Source organism: Equus asinus, chromosome 6 (genome assembly GCF_041296235.1).
Source record: "Equus asinus isolate D_3611 breed Donkey chromosome 6, EquAss-T2T_v2, whole genome shotgun sequence".
Lineage (NCBI taxonomy): Eukaryota > Metazoa > Chordata > Mammalia > Perissodactyla > Equidae > Equus > Equus asinus.
The window spans coordinates 16951526-16977324 of record NC_091795.1 but is presented as its reverse complement, the minus strand read 5'-3'; the positions used below and the strand labels follow the sequence as shown (position 1 = coordinate 16977324).

Here is a 25799-nt window from a genome sequence, read left to right as displayed (position 1 = left end):
TGTGTTCTGACAGAGAGGGCTTTCCGAGATAGATTCTTGGACAAAAAACCAAGCTGCAGAATGGGAAAAATAGAATTATATCATTCACTTAAAAACATGTAAAACAAAGTTACATATTTTTCTATAAGATGGATACATATATTTATGAAAACACATAGGGAAAGTTCTGGCAGGGAGGAGCTGAATTTGGAGTGGTGTCAGAGAGGACTGATTTATTTGTAATGTTTTGACAGGAAGAATGCATTTATTAGTGGCGATGTTTGTGCTATTGAGACACAGCGAGACACGAAGACGTTGAGGGGCGAGGCCGACTCCTCTCAGGCTGTCCTGGGCTGGGATCCCATGGTTGGAGGGTGCAGGAGGAGGGTGGCTGTGGGTGGAGGGGTGGAGGTGTGTGAGATAGAATCTTGAGCAATGGAAGTGTTTATGCTTTTAGGGAGGCAAATGGAGATGTCCGTCCTCTGCAAGATTTATTAGCCGTTGTAAATTACTTTCTACTGCAAACAGTTGCCTCAGGAGGCAATTAAATTTAGATCATATTGTTCCCAGGTTGGCACCGGCAGGTGTTGACTTGCTGAAGCTTTGCACAACAGCTACTGTCTGTAAGCGTGTGCTCGGCTGCCTGGATGGCAGAATAACCCTAGAACCCTACCCCGTGGTGGAAAGAGCAGCTGCTTTGTAAGGTAATGAGTTCCTTGGTCAGAAGAGGCATCCAATCCAGGAGGGAGGGGTTAGCCTGGACTGCGACCCTGAGGGCAGTGTCCTGGTGTCCATCCCAAATCTTAGGCAATCAATCCTTACTGGTGGGACTAGAAGCCCATTAAGCTTCCTGATGGCATTCCTTTGTGGTGTCTGCCACCACAGCCTCAGTTCTCCTGGAGAGCTTGTCAGCTGGGAAGTGGGGTGCACTATTACAATCACCATTGTGACGATTGTTCTCGGTAGTTACTAAATATTGTCCATGATGTGTCTGCTACCAAATCTACAGGCACTGACTCGCACAGACCAACCGATTGTGAGGCGGACAAGGGAGATCACAGTGCTGTCTGCTCTGGGCTGGGCCTGGAGCGATCTTCCATCCCCAGGCCAAAAGGTAAGGGCCAGAGTTTCAAGGTCACCAACCTGCAGCCCTGGTCCATTTGCTTAGGATGATGGGTGGGCAGTAATGGGTACGAACAGGTTTGGTGGGTCCCTGTGTATGAGGGCTCCTCAACCATGTATATTTCCAGTCCGTTTCTCACTCCTGGATTCCAGGCCTCAGTTCCAGCTCCTGGCTGGACATCTTGCTGGCCCACCACTTCCTCACCAGTGCTCATGTCTTCCCCCTTCCGCTCTCTCCTCTTCAGGCCATGGTCCCTATTCTCTTAGCAGCACTGCCAAGAGATGGCTGAGGGGAATGGTTGAGGAGGCCTGTTCTGGAGCGCCACCACTTACCAGCTGTGTTACTTGAACTAATGAACCTCCTAGAACCTCAGTTTTACCCGATAAAATGAGGACCATGATGATGTGAAATGCATAGACCCATTGTATTAAAACTAATCAACAAAAAATCATGAATGCCTCCTACGTGTTAGGAACAAAGTTCAAGTCCTAGCTAGCCACATGCTGAGACCTTAGGCTCTTTTTCCAAATTGCGATAAAATATACAGAACATAAAGTTTACCATCTTAACCATTTTTAAGTGTACAGTTCAGTGGCATTAAGTGCATTCACAATGTTGTGCAATTATCACCACCATCCATCTCCCGGACTTTTTCATCTTGCAAAACTGAAACTCTGTACTTATTAAACACTAACTCTGCATTTCCCCATCCCCCCAGCTCCTGGCAACCATTCTATTATTTGTCTCTGTGAATTTGAGTCTAAGTACCTCGTGTAAGTGGAATCCTACAGTATTTGCCCTTTTCTGTCTCGTTTATTTCACTTAGCGTAATGTCTTAGAGGTTTATCCACATTGTAGCATGTGTCAGAATTACCTTCCTTTTTAAGGCTGAGTAATAGTCCATTGTAGGTACCGACCACAGTTTATTCACTCATCCCTCAAGTGTCACTGGGTTGCTTCCACCTTTTGACTATTGTGAATAATCCTGCGAGACTTTGGGCTCTCAAAGCGAGCCTCAGTGTCCTTCCCTGTGACCTGCACAGGACAGGGTTACTCCTCCCTCCTGTGGAAGCCCTGCTGTCGCAGCTGGCTCAGCGTCTCCTCCGGCCCCCACTTCATCCTAAGCCTGACCCTTAGCTCCCTCCGCGGGGGTCATGCCCCCTCTTTGGACTCCTCACTCTGTAGCTGACACTCTCTTGGTGACACATGTGGACATTGGCCACCACCGGCAGGCTTCCTGTCACAGGCATTTCTGGAACTCCACAGAGCTTTTGCCAAGGACTTGCTAGTTTGGACTGAATCCTTGTTTAGCTCACACCAACCACCTCTACTTCTATGTTGGGCGGGGCCGGAGTTGGGAAGTGCCCACGATCCCCTTCAAGTCAAAATCAGAAGCGCTTTGCTCACCCAACCCAGCCCCCAGTGCCCTACGGGCAGCGCGGGATTTTTCCAAGACTCTGCTTGTGCCTCTGGAGGCAGTGATTCCTGGGTGTCCTGCCTCCTCCTCTAGGGGAGGAGCCTACTCAGGTGCCCTGGTCTTTGATCCTGGACGGGGGTGGGGGAGTGAGGGGGGCGCACACTACAACTCCCAGAGTTCCCCGGGCTCGGGGGGCGGGCCCTGCCCCCTCGCAGAGGCCTGAGACCCACCAACCGGAGCCCAGAGCGGGGCGAGGGCGGTGCCCGGGCGGGGCGGGGCGGGGCCGCGGGGAGGCGGCGGGCGAGCGGCGCCGCGGGCCAGTCGCGCGGAGAGCGCGGGGACGGCGGAGCTGCGCGCGCGGAGGGGCTCGGGCGGGCGCCGCGGGACCTCGCCGGGCCATGGGTAAGCGGCTCTGCGCTCGTCCCGGGACGGGGAGGGCGGCTCCGGGGGAGCGCGGGGCGGCGGCTCCAGGTGTCCCCCGGCCCGCGTGGCCGTCGGTGCCGCCTCGGGGGGCGCAGCGGGGGCGGCGGTGGGGTCGGGGCGAGGGCGCGGGGACCCAGCCCGGCCCGCGGCGCCCGCGCCCTCCGCCCTGCGCGGGAGGGGTGAGGCCGGCTGTCGGCGCGTGCTCTTCGAAAAAAGGAAAGACAAAAAGTTCTGGCGGCCAGGGGCTTCCCGGGCGTTTATCTCGAAACTCTTCTCGCCGTCTCTTGACTGAAATTTACCAAGTCCTGTACGGTTCTGTCATCCCACTTCCTGCTGTGGTTTCAATCTCGAGCTGGTCTCAGCTAATTTGTTGTGACAGCTGTCCGCAGCAGTTTCTCCGCGCCCAGCCCCCCGCCGCCCCCACCCCCACCGTCCCGGCCCCGGCTTCTCAGAACCCGCCGGCGCCGCCGAGAAGAGGCTCCGGGGTCCGCGGGGCGCTTTCCACTGCGGCCGCCGTTTCCTGAAAGTGACTCTGCGCGGGTTTTGAAGAACTTGCTCAATACACTTTGAAGAATCCACTGTTCCTCTTTCAGTAGAGGGGTGTGCTGATGCTCCGGCGGTTACCTGCTGCTCGCCCCCTACCCTTTCTCGTCGCTCTTCCCTTTTTTCTTTTCTCCTCTGGTGTCTCTTCTTGTCCCCTGTCCGCCCTCCTTTGCTCCCCCCCCCCCCGCAGGAAAGAAGTAGCTTCCCTCTTTGCTCTCCTTTCTTCAGTCTCTGCTCCTCTCTCCCCTCCGGGCTCCAGAAGGGAAGTGATGGGGGAAAGAGAGAGGAGAAGCGGAGGCTGCGAGCGTTTGGCTGCGCAGAGATGTTTGGCTGCGGGGCGCAGCCGGGTGGCCGCATCTCGGTCCCTCCGCAGAGTGTCCAGGGGGCGCCGCCGGGCGGGGCTCACGTCCCCCAGCCGCGCCGACACGCGGGGAAGTGGGGGGTCGCCGGACCCCAAGGGCTCGGCGTGCGGATCCGAAGGCACTGCGCTGGCCTGGCCCAGCGTCCCTTTGTTTGCGGGGTCGTCAGCGGGCGAGGAGGGGTCCGCGGGGAGGATAACAGGTGCTTCTTGTCCTCTCCCGAGCACCACTGTTGAGGACATCGGAGTCTCTGCACCTGCAGTCCGCGCTGGGGCAGAGGAGGGATGGGGGATGGCTGCTAGAGGGTCGGACCCCCGGAGTGGAGTTCCAGAGTCCATCGGAGCCCTGGGGACCCGTCTGGGGCCTAGAACTTGGAGTAGCAGAGGTAGAAAGGACCTCAGACAATCAGCCGCTCCGTCTTTGATTCACAGTCTGAGAAACTGAGGCTTAGAGACCAGTCGTGGTCTGGCCGTGAGGGAGGAGCAGGCCTCCAAGACCCCGCCCCCTCCCTTCCCCTTGGTCTCCTCTTTTCCGGGTGGGAAACTGGCCTGGGATGCCCCACAGTCCCCCTTAGGCCCTGGGCCCACAGGCTTGGAGAGCCACCTTGGGGGGCCCTAGAAGGGGAGTGGCAAAGGGGAGAGGCAGAGGAGTGCCCCATGGGCGGTCAGGCAGCCTTCCTCCGGTCCTGGCTGTGCCTCTACTGTTGGCCACATCTTGGACAAGTCGCTTAAAGCCTCTGAGCCTGGTTTCTCTGTAGATGGAATGGGAACGTGAAGTGTAATTCATGGGGTCATAGGAAACTGTGCATAGATGGAGCTGTTACTGTTATCATCAGAATCACCCAGACTTGGAAGAGGACAGTGGGGCTTCAGCCCCATCCTGCAATAGGGTCTTTTAGGACATCCCAGAGCTGGCTAAAGAGGGCCAGGGGTCCCAGTGGGGCTTGGTAGTCTCCCATTTGGTACCCCCATGCCCCCTACATTTCTGTACTCTCTCAAGGCTGTCATCCTGGCCCCAGCTCCTCCCAGACCCTGCCCCCCGGCCCCCAGTCTGAGACACTGAGGCAAGGCTGTTGCAGGAGCTGCACCCTGTGCCTCAAGGGTCCCATGTCCAGCTCCGAGGTCCTCAGTGCTGGCTGGAGCGCAGCCCTTGGCAGGTCCTCCTCCTCACACCGCCCACTGGAGCAAACTCGGCATGCAGACTCCGCCAGGCAGCCGGCTCCTGGGCCACGAAGTGGACTGGCCGCTTCAAAGGCTGTCTTTGTTTCGGCTCCAGCTCAAGCTAAGGGAAACTTAAGCCAACAACCTCAGGCGAGGGGGTGGGGCCATGTCTGCTGGTTGTTATTGAGGCTGCTGTTACCATTATTGTCGTAATTGACACAGTGCTCCCAGTGGGTGACTTTTCATGAAAGGAAGTGTCGCTTCCTTCCCATCACACCAAGGGTGAATGGGGCGGGGCAGGCAGAGAGAAAGAGAGAGAGAGATAAGTGGGGCAGGCAGAGAGAAAGAGAAGTGGTGCAGCCTGGCACTGGGTTACTGACAGGCTGGGTGGCCTTGAACTAGTCACAGCTCAAGCCCCTCTAAGGGCATCAGGAGTATCTGAGATCAAGGGGCTTGTCCTGCGTCCACGTGGCTGATGTTTATGGAGCACCTGTTCTGTGCCATACACTGCTCTGTGGGCAGTGAGCAGGACAGGCAGACCTCAGATCTCACCCAGGGATGTGTGTGCGTGCACACACACACAAACATTCAGCTGTGTTTTCCGGGGGAAGCCTCGTTTCTCACTTGGTTCTGCTTAGAACATTGGGCCCACGGATTCTAGCACACTCACCTTATAGATGGGAGAACTGAGGTACAGAAGTGGTAACTGACTTGGTAAAAGATGCACCTTTATGGTGTCAGAGCCCCTTTCCCCGTCTCTCCTCCTGCCCACTCTCCCCGATTTCAGCCTGTCATCTGGTATGGCAGGGGCAGGCTCTTGTTAGCCGATTAACTGGAGTGATGTGACAGGAGACTGCAGATCCACTCCGGGAAAGTAGGCATGGTTAAGGAACTTGGGGTCTCCCTGTTCCCATTAAAAAAATGCTCTAGATCTCAGGGTCGCCATCTTGAGTGTCTAGGGACAGACTGTTCTGGTTCTGAATCCCAGCTTTGCCACTAATAAGCTGTGTGACCTCAGGCAAGTTACTGAACATCTCGGAGCCTCAGGTATTGTATCTGTTAAAGGGGGAAATAATACCCACTGGGTGGCTGGAAGCTTCGGTGAGTCAGTGTATGAAGACGCCTAGTCCAAGTCCTGGCAGAGCCCTGGTCTGATTTGGAATGTATCGTGCTTTCGGAAAGGGAAGGAGCGTAGTGGCAGAAGAAGTGGTCTGCAGGGAGCATCCTCTTTTGCAGTCAGTGACTGAAACTAACCTCTTCACTGCTGTGGTTTTAGGATCTGGGGGTTAAGCTTGACTTGGACATGAGTCATGGAGTTGAATAGAAATCAGATGCCTAACACAGGAAGGGCCTTGAGCAACCCCTGCCACGCCCACTCCCTGCACAGTGACGGACTGGGCACAGGGGCCCAGGGTTCATCTCCTGGCCCAGCCACCAACCTCCCCCTGTCCTCTTCCCAACAGTGAAATGAGGAAATGGCAAAGGCTGTGGGGCGAAGTCCTCCGGTCAGCTCTCAAGGCTTTTCTCACACTGTTGTCCAGCTGCACCAAACACAAGGATAAACTCAACAGGAAACACACCAGGCCTTTAAGAAGGAACACTGGGGACTGCAGAGGGAGACCTGAGTGTGGAGACACGGGCTTCTGAAAAGGAAGAGGCAATGTCAGAAAGGGTGATTTCTCGTAACTTTTAAGTTTAAAGGCAATTCCATCAAAACCCCAGTGGGTTTTGGTGTTGTGTGTCTCTGTGTTTTTTAAAAGGGAATGTGACAAAATTATCCTAAAGTTCAGATGGGATTTTTTAAACAGAAGAGTAATGATGGGGGACTTGCCTTCCGGATAGTGAGTTGTTTTACAAAGCTACAAAGATTAAAACGGTGCACGGGGCCCAGCATTCCCCAGTGAACGAGACAGAATAGAAAGTCCAAAACCAGTCCCAAATATGTCCCTTATAAGCCTTTAGATTGTGAGAAAAGTAGCATTTCAAATTATGGGGGGAGGGGTCACTCAGTCAATACCGAGACCGCCTAACCATTGGAGGGGACGTGATTAGATCTCCATCTCACACCTTATAGATTCCAGATGTGTTAAAAGTAAACAATGAAACGATAATCACCGTTATTGTCATTATTGCTTCCTGGATGGAAAAAGCAATGTCTGAATGACATTCCTCTGGAGAGCAGAGGTTTTCTTTCTGTAATCGAGCCTACCTCCTCTGAATGGACACCTAAGGCGTTGCGCTCAGAGGGGATCTACACCCACAAGCTCGGAGCAAGAGAGTTGCTCAGTGGCTCCTGGGCAGCAGCAGTCACTCAGGGGCAGGGGGTTCTCCTGCCTCTGCAGGCTGGATGTGGCTGGGGGCCTGGAATGGCCGGTCCATAAGCCCCTTCCTTCCCCTGCAGAGCCAGGAGAGGGGCCCAGCCCTGCTGCCTGGGACCTGGCTGGGGGAGGTGTGGGAGCTGGGCAGGTGGGAGGACTGGCCCGTCACCTATGGCAAAGGGTTTCAAACTTGTTTGTTGTAGCAGAACCCTTTTCCCAAGTGGAGAGTTGCCTGGAACCCTGATCTACAAATGGTTGGGGAAGGGAGGGACTGGGGCTGCCAGGGACAGGACTGAGGGCACCCTGGAGGGGGAGGAGTCCTCTCCCATGTCTGAGGCTGCAGAAGTGGGGGCCCATGCTCTTGGGAGAGAATGGAGGCTGGATTCATTTGGGGACTCCGCTGGACACACAGATAAAAAGACTGTTTCCCTCCGTGGCTTTGGTGAGAGCTCTAATCCCTTTCCCATCTGGGGTTAAACAGCTCGGATTGGTGACCTCCTTTCCAGGTAACCTGAGTGCCCAACTCCAGGAGATTGTGGCCCAGGCAGAGCTCACCAGAACTGAGCAGAAGGGACTAGAAATCCTGTAGCCGGTGGCACTTAACCTGGCTGCCCCCTGGGATCCTCCGGGGAGCTTTAAACTCAGATGCTCCTGCAGGACCTTAAATCAGACTTGGGGGGATGGGAGTAGGGGGTGGGGAGACAGGCATCAGTGTCTTTAAAATGTTCCCCACGTGATTGATTCTAAAGGGCTCTGGTCCGACCACCTTATTTCTCTGAGGCCAGAGGGCAGTGACTTGCCAGAGTCACATAGCAGGTTTGCAGGAGGGCTCCAGCAGGAAGCCCCTGTCACAGGAACAGACGGAGAGAGTCCTTTGATGCTGAGGGTCTGAGCCAGCAGGAAGGAAGGGAGAGAGGATGTGAAAGAAGGGAGGGCAGGAGGGGAAAGGAGAAAAGCTGGTGGAAGCAGGTGCTCCCATGACCTGGAAAACTTCAGGAATTCACGGATAGTTAGCAAAGGACTCCTGGGTCTTTTTCTCCTATTTCAGAGAAGGGAAGACCGAGGCACAGAGTTGCCCAAGGACTTGGTTGGAAAGGCATCCGTCTTGGTTATTTCTGGAGGTTGGCCATGTCTCCAATGGTCAGGAGCCAGCCTGAGAGGATGGCCGAGTCGCTTTCTCTTTGACCAGCAGGAGGATTGGTTTCTCCCAGGCCTATTTGGACTCTTCATCAAGGCTTTCAAATGTTGGTGATAGCCACAGCACCGCAGTGGTGGTGAGGCCAGGCCACTGGGCTGGTGTCAGACAGACCTTGTCTTGAATCCTGGTCCCCAGGGAGACAAGCAACTTAACCTCTCTGGCCTCAGTTTCCCCCTCTTTAAAACAGGATCCCTCCTGGGACTAAATGAGAAAATATACATGAAAGAGCCAGGGACACAGAGCTGAGGACCCACACAGTGTGAGAGGGTAATTGCAGGCATAGTGGCGCTTATGTGAACCACTAAGGGGGCGTATCCAGTGGCCAGAGGTTCTGACACCATGTGCTGGCTCATGTTTATGCGCGTTTATTAGTCTCAAGGAGATTCTCTCTCTGGGATGAAGGGGTAATCGCACAGGCTCCCAGCAGTAAGAGTTTCCTGAGCTGGACCGAACCAGGAGTATGGGACAGTTCATACTAGATTATCACAAAGAAAAAAGGAAAGGAAAGGAGAAAGCAAAGGTGGTCAGGAGGCGTGGATCCCCCTGGCCTCGGACCTGCTGCCAGCCTGCGCGTGGCCCGAAGCAGTTTCCCACAGTTGTGTTTTTGTACTGGTAGAGGTGGTGTGTGTTTGCCACGGTCGGCTCATGGCTGCCCTTAGTAAGCTTGAGCCCGTGGCTCCTCCCTGGCCTCTATGTAGGTGGTTGTGAGACTCGCTCCTTCTCCCTTACCTGGCACCTAGTGTGTGTGGGTGCTGGGAGACCGAGCTGCCAGAAAGCCAGACAAGTGATGGGAGTCGGTCAGAAGGGCTGGAGAGAAGCAGGAGCTTGGCTGGGAGTGGGGAATGGCCTCCCAGAGGAAGCAACTAGTCAGGTGAGCCCTGAAGGGTCACCAGGCCCCTTGCCGGTGGGGGGAACATGGGGCCTAATTAGGGGCAGTTAGGACTCTGTAGGTGCGCAGGGAAAGGTCGGATGCGTCACAGACGGGCACTTACTCTCTTCTCGATTATTCCCGAAGGATCTACGGTGTGTGTAAGCAGCCCCCTGGGGCCCACAAACATGGGAGCCTCAGTAGCTTTCCCGGTTTGGCTGAGCTGCTCTGAAAACTTTCTGCCTGGATGTGGCGCAGGTTTTGGCGACAGGAGTTCCCGAGTGCCACAGCCCCACCTCCAGGCTCCTCTGACTTGACCCCGTGCTGGTTTAGGCTTTCCTTCAAAGGCTTGGGGAGATGGCCTGAATAGAGGAAGGCCAGGCGGCAGGTGTGGCGTGGGCGGGGCCTGGTTGGGGATGAGCAGAGGAGAGGAGTGAGAGCAGAGTCACTCTCAAGGGGGAGCCCACATGTGCTTCTGGGGTCGGCCTGTGTCCAGCGCAGCAGGAGGTGGTGGTGGTGGGGGGTATTGCGCGGTGTAGAAGACATGCTGCAGAAGGAAGGGAAGGAGAGGACTCACCCCCACCGGGCATTTAGACCTGCCGCCTCTCCCCAGCAGACCTCCTCCCCACCTGCATCTCACGTGTTCTCTCTCTCTCCTTCCTCTCTCCTTCTTTCTCTCCTTGCAGCACCTTCTGTCAAAGGGAAAAGGAAACAGTCAGAGGGGGGTGACCCCCTAGACCCACCTGTGTCCCCTCAACCCGATGGTGAGCAGAGCAAGAGCCAGAGTCCCATCCAGCTGGAGGTGAGTTGAGGGACCCCCGGGGGGCCTTCCCCCCCAGACCCCTGCCTGTGCACAGCCTCCCAGGTGACCTGGGAGACTCCCCAAGCTCTCAGGAGGGAGGTGTGATCTGTACCCCAATCCTGCTGTCCGGGGCCCTGCATTGGGAGGAGTGGGAGCTGGAAGCTGGCAGGCAGGAGGACTGGCCCGTCGCCTGGGCAGGGCTCCCACACAGTTTTCATAGCAGATCCCTTTTATCAAATGGAGATTACCTGGAGCCTGGTCTGTAGCACAGAGGAAAGCACTCTTCTGTGATGTAAACCAACACGTACTCCCAGCCATGCATCCACACGTATGACGTGGACATCAGAGTCCCTCGGCGAGACCAATGAGGCCATGCTGCTGAGCACGGTCTGAGAGGCGAGCCGTGGGTGACATGGCAGAGCGGTCAGCCTTGGCGTCCTTGCGTTTTAGCCATTTGCTTTGGTGGCACAGTCTGACGTGAAAATCCTGATTCTCATAGAAGAGTAGCTGCAAATGGTAACCGTTTTCAACAGTTTGTGCATCATTCAGAGATGAGGACCAGAGGAGCAGGTTCCTTTGAAGAGCAGTGTGAGCGCGCCTGCTCAAACCAGCTGCCTCGGTCCCCCGCAGGTCACAGTGTCATAGGCAACATGTGAGTCTGTGTGTCAGTTATTATCAGAGGTCTTTGATGTTCAAAAACACTGAAATGGGGCTTGAATCGAGTATTTTGGGAACAGATGGCTCTCCGCACGTTCTAGGCCCAGATGGTTCGTGTCCTTCTGGTGTTGGGGGCCTCCCCAGCCAGGACCTGGGAACTGTCTCTTCTCCGAGCCCTCAGCTCCAGCCCAACCATCCCCTCTGCCCTGAGCCACCAGCCAGATGAACAGCATCAGCAAAAATTGCCTCTCTGGGAGCAGACACCAAAGTCCTGTGCATCTGACGGAAGCGTGACGGGAACCCAGAACAGGGCCTTGCCTCCCTGAATTCAGCTCGCACACTGGCAGGTCAGAGAGGCAGGCCACCGCAGCAAAGGCTTAGTGGACACAGGCCGGCAAAGCGGACCCTCAGTGCCAGAAAGTACCAAGCGCCTTCATTCCTTCAGCTTTGACCACAGGGGCCGCTGGGAGGCCTGCTGCCAGAAGCTCAGGCTGAGGAGCGAAGATACAGGTGTAACAAATCTAGAGCGAGCTAAAGAAGTGATCTGTGCCTGGAGAGAGGCTTGGAGAAGCTGCGGGGCTGCTCCTAGGGCCATCCCTGGAGCCAGGCTTCTGTGGACTCTGCCCTGGGGTCCTGGGCCCTAGTAGCTGACAACTGCGCCTTTCTGATGCCGGGGACACTCACTTCAGCCCAGAGCAGTAGGCTGGGTGCTGGGGGCCTGCTCCCTCCTGTGGGAGCCTGGGGTTGGGAGCCAGGCATGTCATTCTTCTCCGGCAGCCAGTGGTTCCGCCTGTCCCCAGCCACCCACCAACTGGGGGCTCATCCCACTGCCTCCTGTTCTTTCCCCAGGACTCCCCCGAGGCAGGCGGGGAGCGGGAGGAGGAGCAGGAGCGGGAGGAGGAGCAGGCCTTCCTGGTCAGCCTCTACAAGTTCATGAAGGAGCGACACACGCCCATCGAGAGGGTGCCCCATCTCGGCTTCAAGCAGAGTGCGTCCCTGGGGTGCAGGCAGGGAGGGGGGGCCCAGCAGGGGACCCCACCCAGGCAGGGCATCGGGGCAGGCACCTCCACTCTGGGTGACCCTGGACGCTGCCAGCCCACAGGGGTTGCACATAGAAAGGGTGCCCTGTCCCTCGCAGTGGCCCTGTCTGGGGGTGTGCTGGTTCTGTGCCTGCCTGACAGGGCCATGGGAACGGGCTGCTGGCTGCCCCTTCCTCCGGCAGAGACTGACGGGGCCCTGGCCTCTCTTTTCTCCAGTTAACCTGTGGAAAATCTACAAGGCCGTGGAGAAGCTGGGGGCCTATGAGATGGTAAGAAGGGCACCTGAGTCCTCACCACCTTGCATCTCCTGGCACATTCCCACTGCACCCCAGGGGGAGCTGGGGCAGAACGTGGGCCCAGCAGGGCTGTCCTTGCCTCCAGAGTGGAAGAGGCAGCAGGTCCCAGGTCCTGCCCCTTCCCCAGCGCTCCTGCATGCTGCGGGGAGGTGGAGGGGCCTGCTGTGCCACTGGTACTTTGCTGGTCAAAGCAAGTTTTCCTCTCTTCCCCATCTGTTCTGTCCTCCCTGTGTCCGGTGCTCGGTACTCAGTGCTCGGGAAGCTGCTTGGGCCAGCAGTCGGGCAGTGGCCCCTGGGAGGGAGAACTGGCTGGCGGCCAGGCGCGCCCCACCAGTCTCCCATTCCTGCGGCTGGAGGAGCAGCTGCAAGACTGCACTCCTGGCCCCTGTCCCTGCCAAGTGAGGACCCAGAGCTGCGAGGGCCCCCGGCCAGGGGTGCGGCTGGCTGTGCCCTCACATGGTGCCCTTGCAGGTGACTGGCCGCCGCCTCTGGAAGAACGTGTACGACGAGCTGGGGGGCAGCCCAGGCAGCACCAGTGCAGCCACCTGCACGCGCCGCCACTACGAGAGGTATGGCTCGAGGCTGGGCCCCCTGGGTATGGGATGCCAGGGCCTGCACCCCCAGGGGCGGGCAGAGCGCATCTGGGCTGCGGGGAGAATATACTGATGGGAGGCAGGATGTGAGCTGCACGAGCTATGCGCACGCTGCAGGCGTCCTGCACGGGTCGGGAAGAGCGTGGGCCCCGGTGGTGTAGGTTGTCTGTGTACACTGTCAGGCAGTGGTGTTCGTGGTTGGGGAGGAGCCAAAGGGGCTTGGAGGAGATGGGGTGGGCCTAGAGGGGCAGGAAGTGTGGAGCGGGCCTGCCAGCCCTGGCCTCCTGGTGGACATGCCCGCTCCTCCTCAGGCTGGTCCTCCCGTACGTGCGGCACCTGAAGGGGGAGGACGACAAGCCTCTGCCCCCGTCCAAGCCCAGGAAGCAATACAAGATGGCCAAGGAGACTCGGGGGGATGACGGGGCCGCTGAGAGGCCAAAGAAGGCCAAGGAGGAGAAGCGGGAGGATCAGGTGAGCTCTGAGCCTTGCTGGGGCCACCAGCTGACCCTGGGCCTCCCTGTCCCCTGCCCCTCTCAGCTCCCCCACCTGTTGGCGTGGTGTGGCCGCAGAGCTCCCTGTCCAGAACACCCACAATGCGGTCTGAGGGCAGAACCTGTGGGGGGCTCCAGGGCCTCTGTGCTGGTTGTGCAAGTTGCTCCCTATTTGAGGGCCCTCAAACGAGGGCACATGTGGGGTCTGAACTCCAGTCTGCACCCCATTCACCAGGCCCCGTGTCCTAACACCAGGCTGTATCCACTCAGAGGACGGGACACCTTTTGAAATTTTTGCACAAAGTCGCTGAAGAGGCTCCTAGGCCCTCCCTCCCCCCAGGACCCTGTTGTCACCAGGTCCCCAGGTCAGGATGCATAGCTCACACCCAGCCCTGAGGCATGGCCTTTCTCATTCTAGATGATGCCAGGCAAGACCAAAACAGATGCCGTGGACTTGGTGCGGCTTCCCAGCCAGGAACCCCTCAGGGACAGCACAGAACAGCCGGGCTCGGCCTCTGGGCCTTCTCTGCCCTTCGTGGGTACCAGCGGCTGCCCTGAGGCCTACAAGCGTCTCCTGTCCAGTTTCTACTGCAAAGGGACACATGGCATCATGTCACCACTGGCCAAAAAGAAGCTCCTGGCCCAGGTGAGCAAGGCAGAGGCCTTGCAGTGTCAGGAGGAGGGCTGTCGGCATGGGGCAGGTGGCCCTAACGGGGAGCCCCAGACGTCCCCAGCTCTTTGCCCCCCAGAGAGTCCCCAGAGCCCAGGAGGGCAGGCTGAGAACTCCAGGCACCGACTGACGCCTCAGGAGGAAATGCAAGCCCCTGGGGGCAGCCTCAGGGAGGAGACTCCGGTGGGTCCCCGCCCGGCAGCCCCCCTCTTCACTGGCTGTTTCCACGCCTACCCCACTGAGGTACTGAAGCCCATCAGCCAGCACCCCCGGGACTTCTTCCCCAGTCTTAAAGATGGGCTGCTATTGGGGCCCTCTGGCAAAGAAGAGGGGCTGCTGGTCAAAGAACCCCAGCTGGTGTGGGGCGGGGATGCCAACCGCCCCTCTGCATTCCACAAAGGCGGCTCCAGAAAGGGCAGCCTCTACCCCAAGCCTAAAGCCTGCTGGGTGTCCCCCATGGCCAAGGTCCCTGCCGAGACCCCTGTGGCCCTACCCACCTTCCCTAGCAGCCCAGGCCTCAGCAACAAGCGCAGCCTCGAGGAAGAGGGCTTTGCCTATGGTGGCAAAAAACTGCGGGCAGTGTCTCCCTTTCTTAAGGAGGCCGAAGCCAAGGAGTGTGGGGCCAAGTCTGTGGGGCCTGGCTTGGCCGTCTCCTGCCTGCTGGGCCCAGCCCTGGGGCCTGCCCTCCCAGAGGCCTACAGGGGCACCATGCTGCGCTGCCCACTGAACTTTGCCAGCACCTCCGACCCCTTAAAGGGCCAAGCTACCCTCCCCTTCAGCCCCCTGGTCATCCCGGCCTTCCCAGCCCACTTCCTGGCCACTACAGCCCCCTCACCCATGGCCGCTGGTCTGATGCACTTCCCCCCAGCATCTTTCGACGGTGCCCTCCGCCACAGACTTTGCCCGGCCTCGTCTGCGTGGCATGTGCCACCTGCCGCAAGCTATGCAGCACCCCACCTCTTCCACCTCAACACAAAGCTGTAGGTCAGAGCCCGCAGCGCTGTGCTGTGCTGTGGAGGATCTGACGTGGCCCAAGATGGGTAGGCACTGCCAGGGGGCTCTGGGCTGGAGCTCTTCCCCCAGGAGAGCTTGGCTGTGTCTGATGGAGACACATGCCCCTGGCTGGGCAGCCCGGTGCAAAGAGGGAGGCAGTGGGAAGACTGGGTTTGTCTTTCAAGGTAGCAGCCCGACCCTGGGCACTGGAGGCCCAGTTGTGGCAGGGCCTTGGGAGAAGACGGTGCAGGGCTGGCAGCTCCCAGCAGAAGTCCTCAGAGCAGAGGCTGGGAATGGGCTGAGGGGCCAAGGAGCTGGATAGCTTGAGGCATCCAGGCTGCCCACAGAAAACCCAATAAAACAGCAATGTGAATCCACCCAGTCCTGAGGTGCGCGTGGTGCGGATCTTCACAGGGCAGGCGGGGCCGCCAGTGGAGGGGCCAGGGGGGCCAAGGACCCACTCAGATCTGGAACACAGCCACCCCACTGAAGAGCAGGACCCAGAGCAAAATGCAGCTTCCTGCTCATCTTTCAGCAGGTTGTGACAGTTGTCCTGTGCCTGCCGTCCACTTTCCTAGTCGAGCCTCAGGACAACTGCCTGTTACCTTGCTCATTGTACAGCCAGGAGCCTGAGACTCAGAGAGGGCCAGTAACTTGCCCAGGTTCCCCAGGTAAGTGGCAGAACTGCACTCTGAGTCCTAGCGAGAAGACCCCCTGCAGCTGCTAGCTGACGGCATGACCAGGAAGCGTGAATTGGTCCACCCTCGTGTGGCCGCAGACTTCCAGGGCCTGCTGGTTCCCCCTGGCGAGCCCCCCACCCTGCCCCCACTTGCCTGCCACGCACGCACGAGTGGGTCAGCAGGTCCCCTCTGGGGGCACCGAGAGTGAAAGGGCCAGAATCTCTGCCTGGGCATCTGTGTTGTTTCAGAGGTGCCTGCTCCAGGGTGCTCACTCAGAAACTCTGTAGCCTAGTCCTCCCCCACCCCACTTCCTACAGGCTGTGACTGGGGAGCCATGCCCCTCCCCTGCGCTGTGCCTACCTCAGTAGGAGGGGGCCCCATCAGAGGCAGGCCGCCTGCCTAGTTCACACGTGTTCCTGGAAAGGCAGTGCTGCTATTGACCTGGGTGGCAGGCATGGGGCAGGCCCCCAACTTCCTGCCTCGGGTTGATTGCTGGGTGGCCTTTAACCTGCACCATGGAACTTGCCCTGCTCTCTGGGATACTAATGACCTCAGGCCATGGGAGGGGCAATCTAGTGTGACACCGCCCCCCCCTCAGTTAACAGGTAAATGGGCTGAGGCCAGGGATGGGTCTTGTTTGCCCAAGGCCACCAACACGTATGACAGAACCCACACCAGGGCGCACAACATGTCTGGCAGCAGGGGGTGGGCTGCCAGGGCTGAAGTCCATCTTGTCCAGCCTCCAACTCCAGGAGCTGCCTGTGGAGGGGGAGTTCAGACCGGCACCGGTGAGACAGCTGCCCTGGGGCCAGTGATGGGGTAATGGTCACCCCTGTTGTGAACACTCCAGTTTTGCAGGGGGATCTCCCAATTCCCTGCCTTCCTCCTCCCAGAAATGGCAGATGCCAGCCCAAGTAGCTGTGTGACTTCCAGCCCTGAGCTCGCACACATGCCCATGTGCTGCCTACTTCTCTGAGCCTCTGGGGTCTCAGTGGTTGACAGAGGGGTGAGAAGGCTGAATTCTGCCACCTCCACAAGAGCGTTGGGTGCTGGGCCACAGGTGATGGGGTAAGATCCCCTGAGTAAGGGTGAGGCCCGGGCTTCCTGTTGTGTGTGGGGTCCTGCCTGAGATGGGGCGTGGTCGTGGGAGTCCCCTGCATCTGCAAAGCCACAGTGGCTTTGCCCTGGCACAGAGGTAGGCAGGTGCACCTGGCAGCAGGACTTGGCACAGACCGCTCAGAGCTGTGATGATGGCGCCCTCTGGAGGCTTCTCTAGGGAATACACCTTTCCTCGTGGAGCATCCGTGTCCTGAGCGGGCCCATGGGCAGGATACTGTGGCCCCTGCTTGGGTGTCAGCAAACACCTAGGGTTTAATGTGAGCATGCCTCCTCGAACATCTCTGTGCCCTGTGTCCTGCAGCTCCAGTGTGCTAGCGTTGCATGATTTTTCTCACTCATCCTCACGATTCCCTGAGAAGGTACTGTCCCCATTTACAAATAAGCTGAAGAAACAGCTCTGAGATCCCATAGCTTCAGCTGCCAGGACGCAGCTGACCAGGAGTGCCTCACTCGCTGGAAGGGCATCCTGCCATGCTTCCTGGGCTCTGCCCCCTTAAGTGGACAGGTGTGCTCCAGGTTGTCTTTCCTGTCCTGCTCGTTACTTCACATTGCCTGCTGTGTCCTGACAGTCCCTGACTGCCCTGGGGACCCACAGGCCAGCAGGACTGGCAGAGCATCTACGTTTGGGGCATAAACTGTTTCAAGGCCACTTTCAGGACCCCTTTCAAACTATGTTTGACCTGTTGATGGTGGCGGTGAGTGGAGGCAACTCTGGAAGGGATGTCCCCACAGTCCCAGCCCCTTTCCTGGTGACAGTTTAAGTAGAAGGCCGTGTGTTGCTCATTCGAGAGACACCGACTGTCTGCTCCCAGTGGGCGTCAGGCACTGTTCCAGGTGTTGGATGGACATGTCACTGAAGAAAACTTTCAAGTCCCTGCCCTCGTGAAGCTGATGTTCTGCAGGAGGAGGCAGGAAATAAATGGATAAAACAGAGGAAAATAGGGCTGGGAGTGGAGTGTGCAGTTTGTTTTTGTAGTAAAATAGAACTTAGCATAAAATTTACCGTCGTACCCATTTTTAAGTGTACGATGCAGTCGCGTTAAGGACATTCACAATGTTGGGCCACCATCACCACCATCCATTTCCAGAATGCACAGTTTAAATGGAGCGGCCAGAGAGGCCTCAATAGAAGGTGGCATCTGAGCACAGCTGGAGGAGGTGACAGAGGGAGCCATGCGCCTTCTCAGGGGGATAGCAGGGGGGAGTGTGTGTCTGAGGAAGTAGAAGGCCTACAAGGTGGGAGCAGAGTGACCGAGCAGGAAGGATGGCATGGCCACGGACTGAGGCTGTGTAGAGCCTTCCAGGCCGCTGGAGCAGTCCTTTTACTCAGAGTGAGACAGGAGCTGAGGAGGGTCTCTAGCTTGAACAAGAGCCGTGCGGCTCTGGGTGGGCCTAGATGCTGGGTGGGAGTAGGGGCCCATTCTCAGAGACGCAGAGGCAGCCTACCTGGGTGGAGGCCTGGGGTGAGTGGGGGTTGTGGGCGCCTCTGTCGAGTGATGTTTTGCTAGTGAGTGGAAGTGAGCAGGACCACCAGGGGTGGGGGCTTTGAGGTGAGGGAGAAGGGGGACTAGAGATCTCCAAGAGAGGGAGCAAGGCTACACCAGTCCGTGCCCTGGGGTGCACCCAATTCCCGCCTGAGGTTAGTGGCAGGAGTTGTGGTGAGGCTGGGCCAGCTAGGTGCGGAGTTGGGGTGCATGAGAGGGGAGTCAGCGCCCATGGGAGCTGGGCCAGGAAAGTCAGGTGAGCAAGAGGGTGGTGCGGTGGTGCAAGAGAGTGACGACAGTGGTGGGCTTCAGAGTCGAAGTTGGGTGAGGGGGACATGGGGACGTGGAGGGTGGGAGAGAATATTGCTGGAGGAGAGGAAGTCAAGGGCCAGAGAGGCCAGCATGTGGGAAGCCTTGAAATCAGCACAGATAGGACGGCAGTGGTCTGGGGCAAGGGCTACAGTCGGCAAGGATCGGAGAGGAGGGCCTGGAGGGCCCATGGAGAACTGCAGCAGGGACACACGGCAGGGTCCAGTCTCACACTGTGACCTTCAAAGCGGGGAGCCACAGGGTCTGGAAGCAAGGGGTGGCTCAGCCCCCTCGGGGTCACGTGGAGAATTGGCCCACACTGGAGGGGGCTTCAGGGGAGCACAGCTGCAGGTGGCCGCGGGAGGTACTAGAAAGGGCAGTTGGGAAGCCCCCCCGAGGTGAGCAAGGGATTTCCACTTAGGCTCAAGACCAGAGGTTGCAGACAGTGGCCTGAAGATGTGTTTAGTTTGACCCACTTAATTTTTTTTTTTTTTAAGATTTTACTTTTTTCCTTTTTCTCCCCAAAGCCCCCCGGTACATAGTTGTATATTCTTCGTTGTGGGTCCTTCTAGTTGTGGCATGTGGGACGCTGCCTCAGCATGGTTTGATGAGCAGTGCCATGTCCGCACCCAGGATTCGAACCAATGAAACACTGGGCCGCCTGCAGCGGAGCGCGCGAACCCAACCACTCGGCCACGGGGCCAGCCCCATGACCCACTTCATTTTTAAAAATGTAACTAGTTGCCAGCACTTAAAAGTCAAGAGATTTCACATAAAATTTTGGAAACAGGCTTCTCTTTAAAAATCAGAATTTCTGGCCACGAGGGACCACTTCCTGGAGCTCCGCAGTGGCTGCTGCCCTTGGACAGGGAATACCACCCATTCATTACTGTCCACCCAGCCGCACCTGTCCCCAACCCTGAGGGAGCCAGCCGAGCCGGCAGCCGTCACCAGGTCTCCTGCAGACTCGGCGTCTCTGCTCTTCAGGCCGGAGTCCTGCTGCTACCCAGACGCTAGGCGGCAGCGCCTGTTCTTTGTTGTCATGAGAACAGCCAAGGCCAGTTTCCTAAACAAATGACTCCCAGAACATCGCTGCTGAAAACTCACCAGGGCTTCTAGACAGGAGCGCAGGGCAGAGTCGGGTCACCGCCAAGGCACCTGTGCAGTGTCCCCTGGGTCACGGGCCAGCGAGAGCAGGTGGCAGTGGGCTGGACAGGGCACAAGCGTGGGTTGCCATCCTGCCCGACTCTAGAGGTATCAAAACCTTTTGCCTCTCCCTAGGCCACGTGTGTGCCTCTGCAAAGTGTCTGCAGTCACTTCCAGCTTCTGCCCCGTGACCCAGAATGAGACACAGATCGGGTCTAGTGACTGGCAAAGGGAGGGGACCTTCCCCCTGAACCCATTCCTGGTCCCTGTTCCCAGCTCTTCTGGGCCCCTGGCCACTCCCAGAAAGCCAATATCACCTACGCACAGCAAGTGGCAGCCACTGCCCAGCCTTGTTTGTGAGGCCCTCCGGGGAGGGAAGGGGCTGCTGGAGGGAGAGCAGGGAGATGGGGCTCCTGGGTGGGGTCTTAGAAGGGTGACTGCCTCCCATCCCCACCCCTGCAGGGCTCCTGTCTCCAGGTCCTTGGCTTGGTGCTTGGGATTCCTACCACCTGCTTGGCCTTGTCACCCTTCCCTTGAGGGAGCAGTGGGGTGGGGAAGAAAGATGAAGGAGCTGGAAGCCACAACGCAGGCCCTGAGACCGACCCACACACGAGTTCAGTGAGGGTTCTCAGGCCCTTCACTTGCAGGCAACAGCGCGAACTCGACCCAGGCAGGAACCAGCCTGTGTGGCTCAAAGAACAGCAGGGAGAGCTGACCGACCAGGCCTCTGGGGCACTGCCATCGGAGAGCTGCAGCTGGCTCCTACTGGCTCATCACTTCTCAACTCTGTGTTCAATGATGCCATGCTGTAGCTTGAACTAGGCCAAAGCACCAGTATTCACAGCCCCGGGAATGAGCAAATGCTACAAACCAGAGCCTCCCGGGTCCCTAGTCACCCCGCCTCCCCAAGCTGTGCTCCAGCATCCACCAGCACACCACCACCATCTGGCTCAGCTCCAGCTGCTTCCCTCCCAGTGGGTCTCAGCTCAAGGGTAAATTTTCAGGAGACAGAATCTGACCTTATGTCTTGTGCTTACCTGTGGTCCCGAGGCACAGGCCTGTTACCCCAGAGGAAGCGAGTCAGCCAGGTAGACCAAAACAGTAGCTGCCACACTGGTGACCCCAGGTGGATTCGCTTCACTGGGCCTCCACTTCCTCATCTATAATATGGAGGTGAGTAATTTCTACCTCAAGAGTTGTGGGCATTTAGTGAAAGTGCTTCGTAAACTAAAGTTCTGGACGAACGTGAATCATCACCTTTCCCGCAGTGCTTGGCCAGTCGGACCAGCCCTGCCCTGCCCTTCACCTCAGGGCTTTTGAAATTCCTGCTGTGTGCTGACCGCTGCTGTCCTGCCTGGCTTCTGACTCAGAGTCACCTGACCTTTGGATTCAGTCTGTTTCTGGGTCAAGACTGGCAAATTAGCTTCAGCCCAGGTAACAGCTCTGATTGATCGTGGTTGTCTGCAGCTTTGGGGTGACTCAGTATGAAAGTGATGCAATGGATTGGTAATGTCTGCCAAGGACTGGGACAGGGAGGACGCTCACCTGCCACAGAGTTGCCATCCCGTCTATGTATACAATGATGACTAGCTGTGACCACCTGATGATGGGCTGTCTAACTTAGGTCCCTGACCTCACAGCCACATCTCAGCCACAGGTCCTGTGCAGAGCTGTCTCGCCTCCCTCCCACATGAGCACAGGTTGTGGGGGAGCAGGGCTTGGGAGCCAAATCCTAAAGGCCTGCATTGAACATGACTTGCTCATGAGCTACTGAGTTGAATGCCTGGGTAGTACTCAGGGAGCAGCTTCTTGGGAGAAATCTAGGTAGCCCACCCCCGCCCCCTGCGAGAAAAGGTCTTTCCACATGGGCTGTATGGAGAGGAATAATCTGTGATGGACACCAAGAGTAGAACAATTCTAGTGTCATGTGTAGAGCAACTGCAGTGCTTTTGAGATGCGGCCTGTGGCCTTGGGTACGGGGCATTAAAAGAATCATTCCAGATTCCAACTCTGATCAGCTCACTCCACTGCATAAACCTGGCCACGGCCTTCCACTGCCCTCAGGTTAAACCCCAAATGTCTTAGCTTGTTAGGCTCTTCACTGGCCCTCCCCGCTCCCAGGCGTCCCTGCCCCTCACAGCCTCTGTCTGGGCTAAGCCCTGAGGCACCACTTCAGCTCCCCAGCATGCCTGGCCCTCCTTTGGCTCTGGAAACACAGAAAACATCTACCTGAAAAATATTCTGTCCACTCTTCCTTCCAGCCTCACCTAGAAGACTTCCTCCCGGAAAGTTACTGGCTCAGGGCCCACCCCATGAGCCCCCACAGCACCCAGTGCTTCTCCTGTCCTGCCACTGTCGGAACTGTTACGAGTCTGCACCCTGCGCGCAGACTGTAGGCCCCCTGAGGGCAGTCAGTGTGTCGTGTTCACTGCCAATCCCCAATTCTACCTAGCCCCATAGGACAGGTGTCCAGACTCACCCTTTCCATTTTTTTACCCCAATTATTATGGTACATGTGCCCATTGGCCAACATAAGAGCACCACCCTCAGAGTTCCTCAGCTGCCTCTGAGTTGTCCCCGGAGGGCTCCTGCATGTTCAGGAGCCATCCCAGGTTATTTCTGGAGAACTGTTCCTCACCCCCCAGCCCAAAATGCTGGTGGCCCTGGAGAAGAGCAGCTCTTCCCAGCAGTGGCCTTGGCTAATTCCCCACCCAGCTTTGGAGTAGGGATAGGACCCCCCTTGACTACTGCTTCAGAAATATGGGCCAAACTCCATCCTCTTCCCCCTATACACACACACACACAGAGTTGTAGGGACAGTAACAAGATTTTATTAAAGTTTTAGGAAAAACAGAAGAGAGGCACAACAAAGACACAACCCATAACTGCTTCCTGAAGTTGCTACTCAGCTCAACCCCCAGGGCAGGTGCTGCACCCAGTTCCGTGCGTGGCTCTGCATCAGGACCAGACCTCCAGCCGCCACCTGCCAGCTCCAGGCGGCTCCACGCCTTGGGATTTAGCCAAACTCACTCGCCTTCACCTCTTCTGAGGCTTCTCGCTGAACCTTCATTTCCAGTCCCATAATCAACCTCTGCTCCTGGACCAGGGGTTAAAACTTTTGAAACTCGGAGCAGCAGGGACTTTTGGGTCAAGGATGACATAATACAAGAAGCCAGAGAGAGACTCAGAGGATGACGTGGCCACACTGGAGCTTCTGCTCTCCTCCAGTTAAGTGCGCCTCAGTCCTCAGTACCCTCATTCTAGCCCTTTAGGGACCCCACACGGGAATGGCTCTGGTCTGAATGTCTGTGTCCCTCAAGTTCAGATGGTGAAAACCTGGTGACGAGTGTGATGGTGTTAGGAGGTGGCCTTTGGGAGGTGAGTCAGTGAGAAGGGCGGACCTCGCGAATGGGACTAGCGACCTTATAAAAACGGCTCGGGACAGCTCCCTGCCCCTACCACCAAGTAGGGTTACAGACCAAGACAGCCTAGGAAGCAGGCTCTCGCCAGACACCGAATTTGCTGGCACCTCGATGTTGGACTTTCAGCCTCTAAAACTTGAGAAATAAATTTTTGTTGTTTATAAGCCACCCAGTTTGTGGTATTTTGTTATAACAGCTCAAACACACTGAGAGTAAACTGCTGGTGCCTGCGTGAGTGTGCGTGCGTGTACAATGTGCCCGTGTGCATGCAGGCACATGCGTGTGTAAGTATGTAGCTATGATAGCAAATAAAAGATCACCCCTTTCTTTTTTTTTTTTTTTTTTCCTTTTTCTCCCCAAAGCCCCCCGGTACATAGTTGTGTATTCTTCGTTGTGGGTTCTTCTAGCTGTGGCATGTGGGACGCTGCCTCAGCGTGGTCTGACGAGCAGTGCCATGTCCGCGCCCAGGATTCGAACCAACGAAACACTGGGCCGCCTGCAGCGGAGCGCGTGAACTTAACCACTTGGCCACGGGGCCGGCCCCTTGATCATCCCTTTCTTGACCTCCCTTCTCACCACGTTCCCATATCCCCAAACCAGAACTTGGGACATGTGGTTTGACGGGAATTTTCTAACTTGGGAATTGAGGTATGTGAAAAGAAAAAGTAAACATTTTTCATTATTTTAAATTAAAAATATATAGTGAGATGTGATTTTAAAAAACAACTGCTGGTGAGAGTATAATTTATCACAATCCTCTTGGATATATCAAGAGTCATAAAAATATTCATACCAGTTGACCAGTGGTCCTATTTCTGGGTCTTTATTATATAAAATGAGTGGAGATGTTTGGCAATAGAAGAAAGGGTACATAAATGACAATCATGCCTCTGGCAAGAAGACTGTCTGCGATCTATGACACTCAAATTATGAACAGGAAGACTATGTAGCAAAACGGGAAATAGAAATATATCTCGCACGTTATTACTAGTAGTTTTTACATGAGTATTTAGTAGTATTCTTTGAATGTAAGCAACAGGAAGCATCTGGGTAATTTAAGGAGTGTACGGAAAGGAGACGGTGGCCCACAAACTTGAAAGGCTTGAGGAGGACCAGGCCTGGAAGGCCCGGGACAGACCTGTGCATGGGGGTCTAGGGCTCGAGACCCAGGACAAGTCTCCTGGGGGGCAGGGGGCAGAGTGAGTCTGCCCTCGTGTCGCGGGGCTCATGGAGTGTGACGAAATGGCGGGTCAGGAGCATGCCTGTGTGTGGTGTGGCAGACCCTGTCATCTGTCCACCTCACACCCAGCCCCGTCTGTCCTTGCTAACAGAATTCCAACTAGGTCCAGGGCATCATCCCGGGATTAATGGGACATGATTGGTCTAAGCAATCCTGTTCCCCACTTCCCCAGCCTCCTGGCAGCCGGGAGCCATGACCCAGCTCTGGCCATTGAGATCTGTTATGGACTGAATTGTGTCCCTCCCCAACCCCCAATTCACATGTTAAAGCCTTTAACCCCCATTGTGACTGTGTTGGGAGAAAGGGACTTTAAGGAGGTAATTAAGGTTAAATGAAGTCATGAGGCTGGGGCCCTAATCCAGTATAACTGATGTCCTTTTAAGAAGAAGAGACACCTGAGAACTCTCTCTCTCTCCCCATGTACAGAGGAAAGGCCATGTGAGGACGCAGCACGAAGGCAGCCATCTGCAAGCCAGGAATAGCAGGCTCATCAGAAACCAACCCTGCTGGACCTTGACCTTGGACTTCCAGCCACCACAAGTGTGAGAAAATACATTTCTGTTGTTTCAGCCCCTCAGCCCATGGCATTCTGTTATGGCGGCCTGAGCTGATACAAGACTCTAAGGGGAAAATCACTGGGAAGGACTTCTGGAAAAACCTTTGCTCCTCTCCTTTACCTCACGGAGAATCACTCTCAGACAGGTTAGGAATGAACCCTAATCAAGGGCCTTCCAAGTTCGCCCAGCTGGATTTGAAAACTGCCCTAGACCAGTGACTCCTCTGTGCCCGTTCCTCCCCTTTGTGAACAGGCGTGTCTACCGTGGTTGTCCCATGCCTGTCCCACCACTGTATGTTGGGCATGTGGGGGCAGATAACATCGCCTTTTTGCTCACAGGCCTTTGGATGCAGAGAAACTCTACCTGAGGAGCTGCACTTAAGAAATTATACTCAAGGAGCCTCATCCACTGCTGGACCTGATTTAAATGATGGCGTCCTGGCTCTCAAACTGATGCTGTAGAGTTGGAACTTGAGGGGATCTTTAAACAGGCTGAGTATGATTTTGTATGTGGCAATGTGGTAGGCAGAATAACGGCCCCCAAAGATGTCCCCATCCCAATCCCCAAAACCTATGACTATATTAGGTTACGTGGCTAAGGGGAATTAAGACTGCCGATGAAATTACAGTTGCTCATCAGCTGATCGTGAAACGGGGAGATCATCCTGAATTATCCAGGAAGGCCCAATGTACATAAGGGTCTTCAAAAGCAAACTCCCTTGCTGCCACCGAGCAGGCATGTGACCTAGGTGCCACCTATCAGAGCACACACATTAGCAAGGGAGCCATGGGAGGAGGCGACCAAACGGATTTAATGGTTTATAGAGGTCTTGTCCCTGTTGGTGAAAGACAATGGAGCATCTAGTTTGCTACTCTTTTCTGTTTGTGTATTTTGAACTCAAATCAGTTAAGA

At 56.5% G+C, this 25799-nt stretch overlaps 1 protein-coding gene and 2 long non-coding RNA genes across 4 annotated transcripts; all 3 read left to right on the top strand.

Moving 5' to 3' along the window:
• Nucleotides 1-546: 546 nt before the first annotated feature.
• On the top strand, nucleotides 547-1541 carry LOC139045488 (uncharacterized). Its single transcript, XR_011503868.1, has 3 exons — nucleotides 547-683; nucleotides 989-1093; nucleotides 1347-1541. It is a non-coding gene; the product is annotated as an uncharacterized lncRNA (long non-coding RNA).
• Nucleotides 1542-2794: 1253 nt separating this feature from the next.
• On the top strand, nucleotides 2795-15307 carry ARID5A (AT-rich interaction domain 5A). Of its 2 annotated transcripts, XM_044772901.2 has the most exons (7): nucleotides 2795-2921; nucleotides 10075-10190; nucleotides 11697-11835; nucleotides 12104-12156; nucleotides 12655-12752; nucleotides 13088-13247; nucleotides 13686-15307. In XM_044772901.2, the coding sequence occupies exons 1-7, from the start codon at nucleotides 2918-2920 to the stop codon at nucleotides 14919-14921; spliced, it is 1806 nt and encodes a 601-aa protein (XP_044628836.1). In that variant the 5' UTR covers nucleotides 2795-2917; the 3' UTR covers nucleotides 14922-15307. The 2 variants fall into 2 exon arrangements, with proteins under 2 accessions (XP_044628836.1, XP_044628837.1); XM_044772902.2 differs by lacking the exon at nucleotides 11697-11835 and having other exon boundaries at nucleotides 2810-2921.
• An 8292-nt stretch (nucleotides 15308-23599) lies between these two features.
• LOC106842531 (uncharacterized) lies at nucleotides 23600-25242 on the top strand. The gene is made up of 3 exons (XR_001400955.3): nucleotides 23600-23738; nucleotides 24757-24872; nucleotides 25226-25242. It is a non-coding gene; the product is annotated as an uncharacterized lncRNA (long non-coding RNA).
• Nucleotides 25243-25799: the final 557 nt, after the last annotated feature.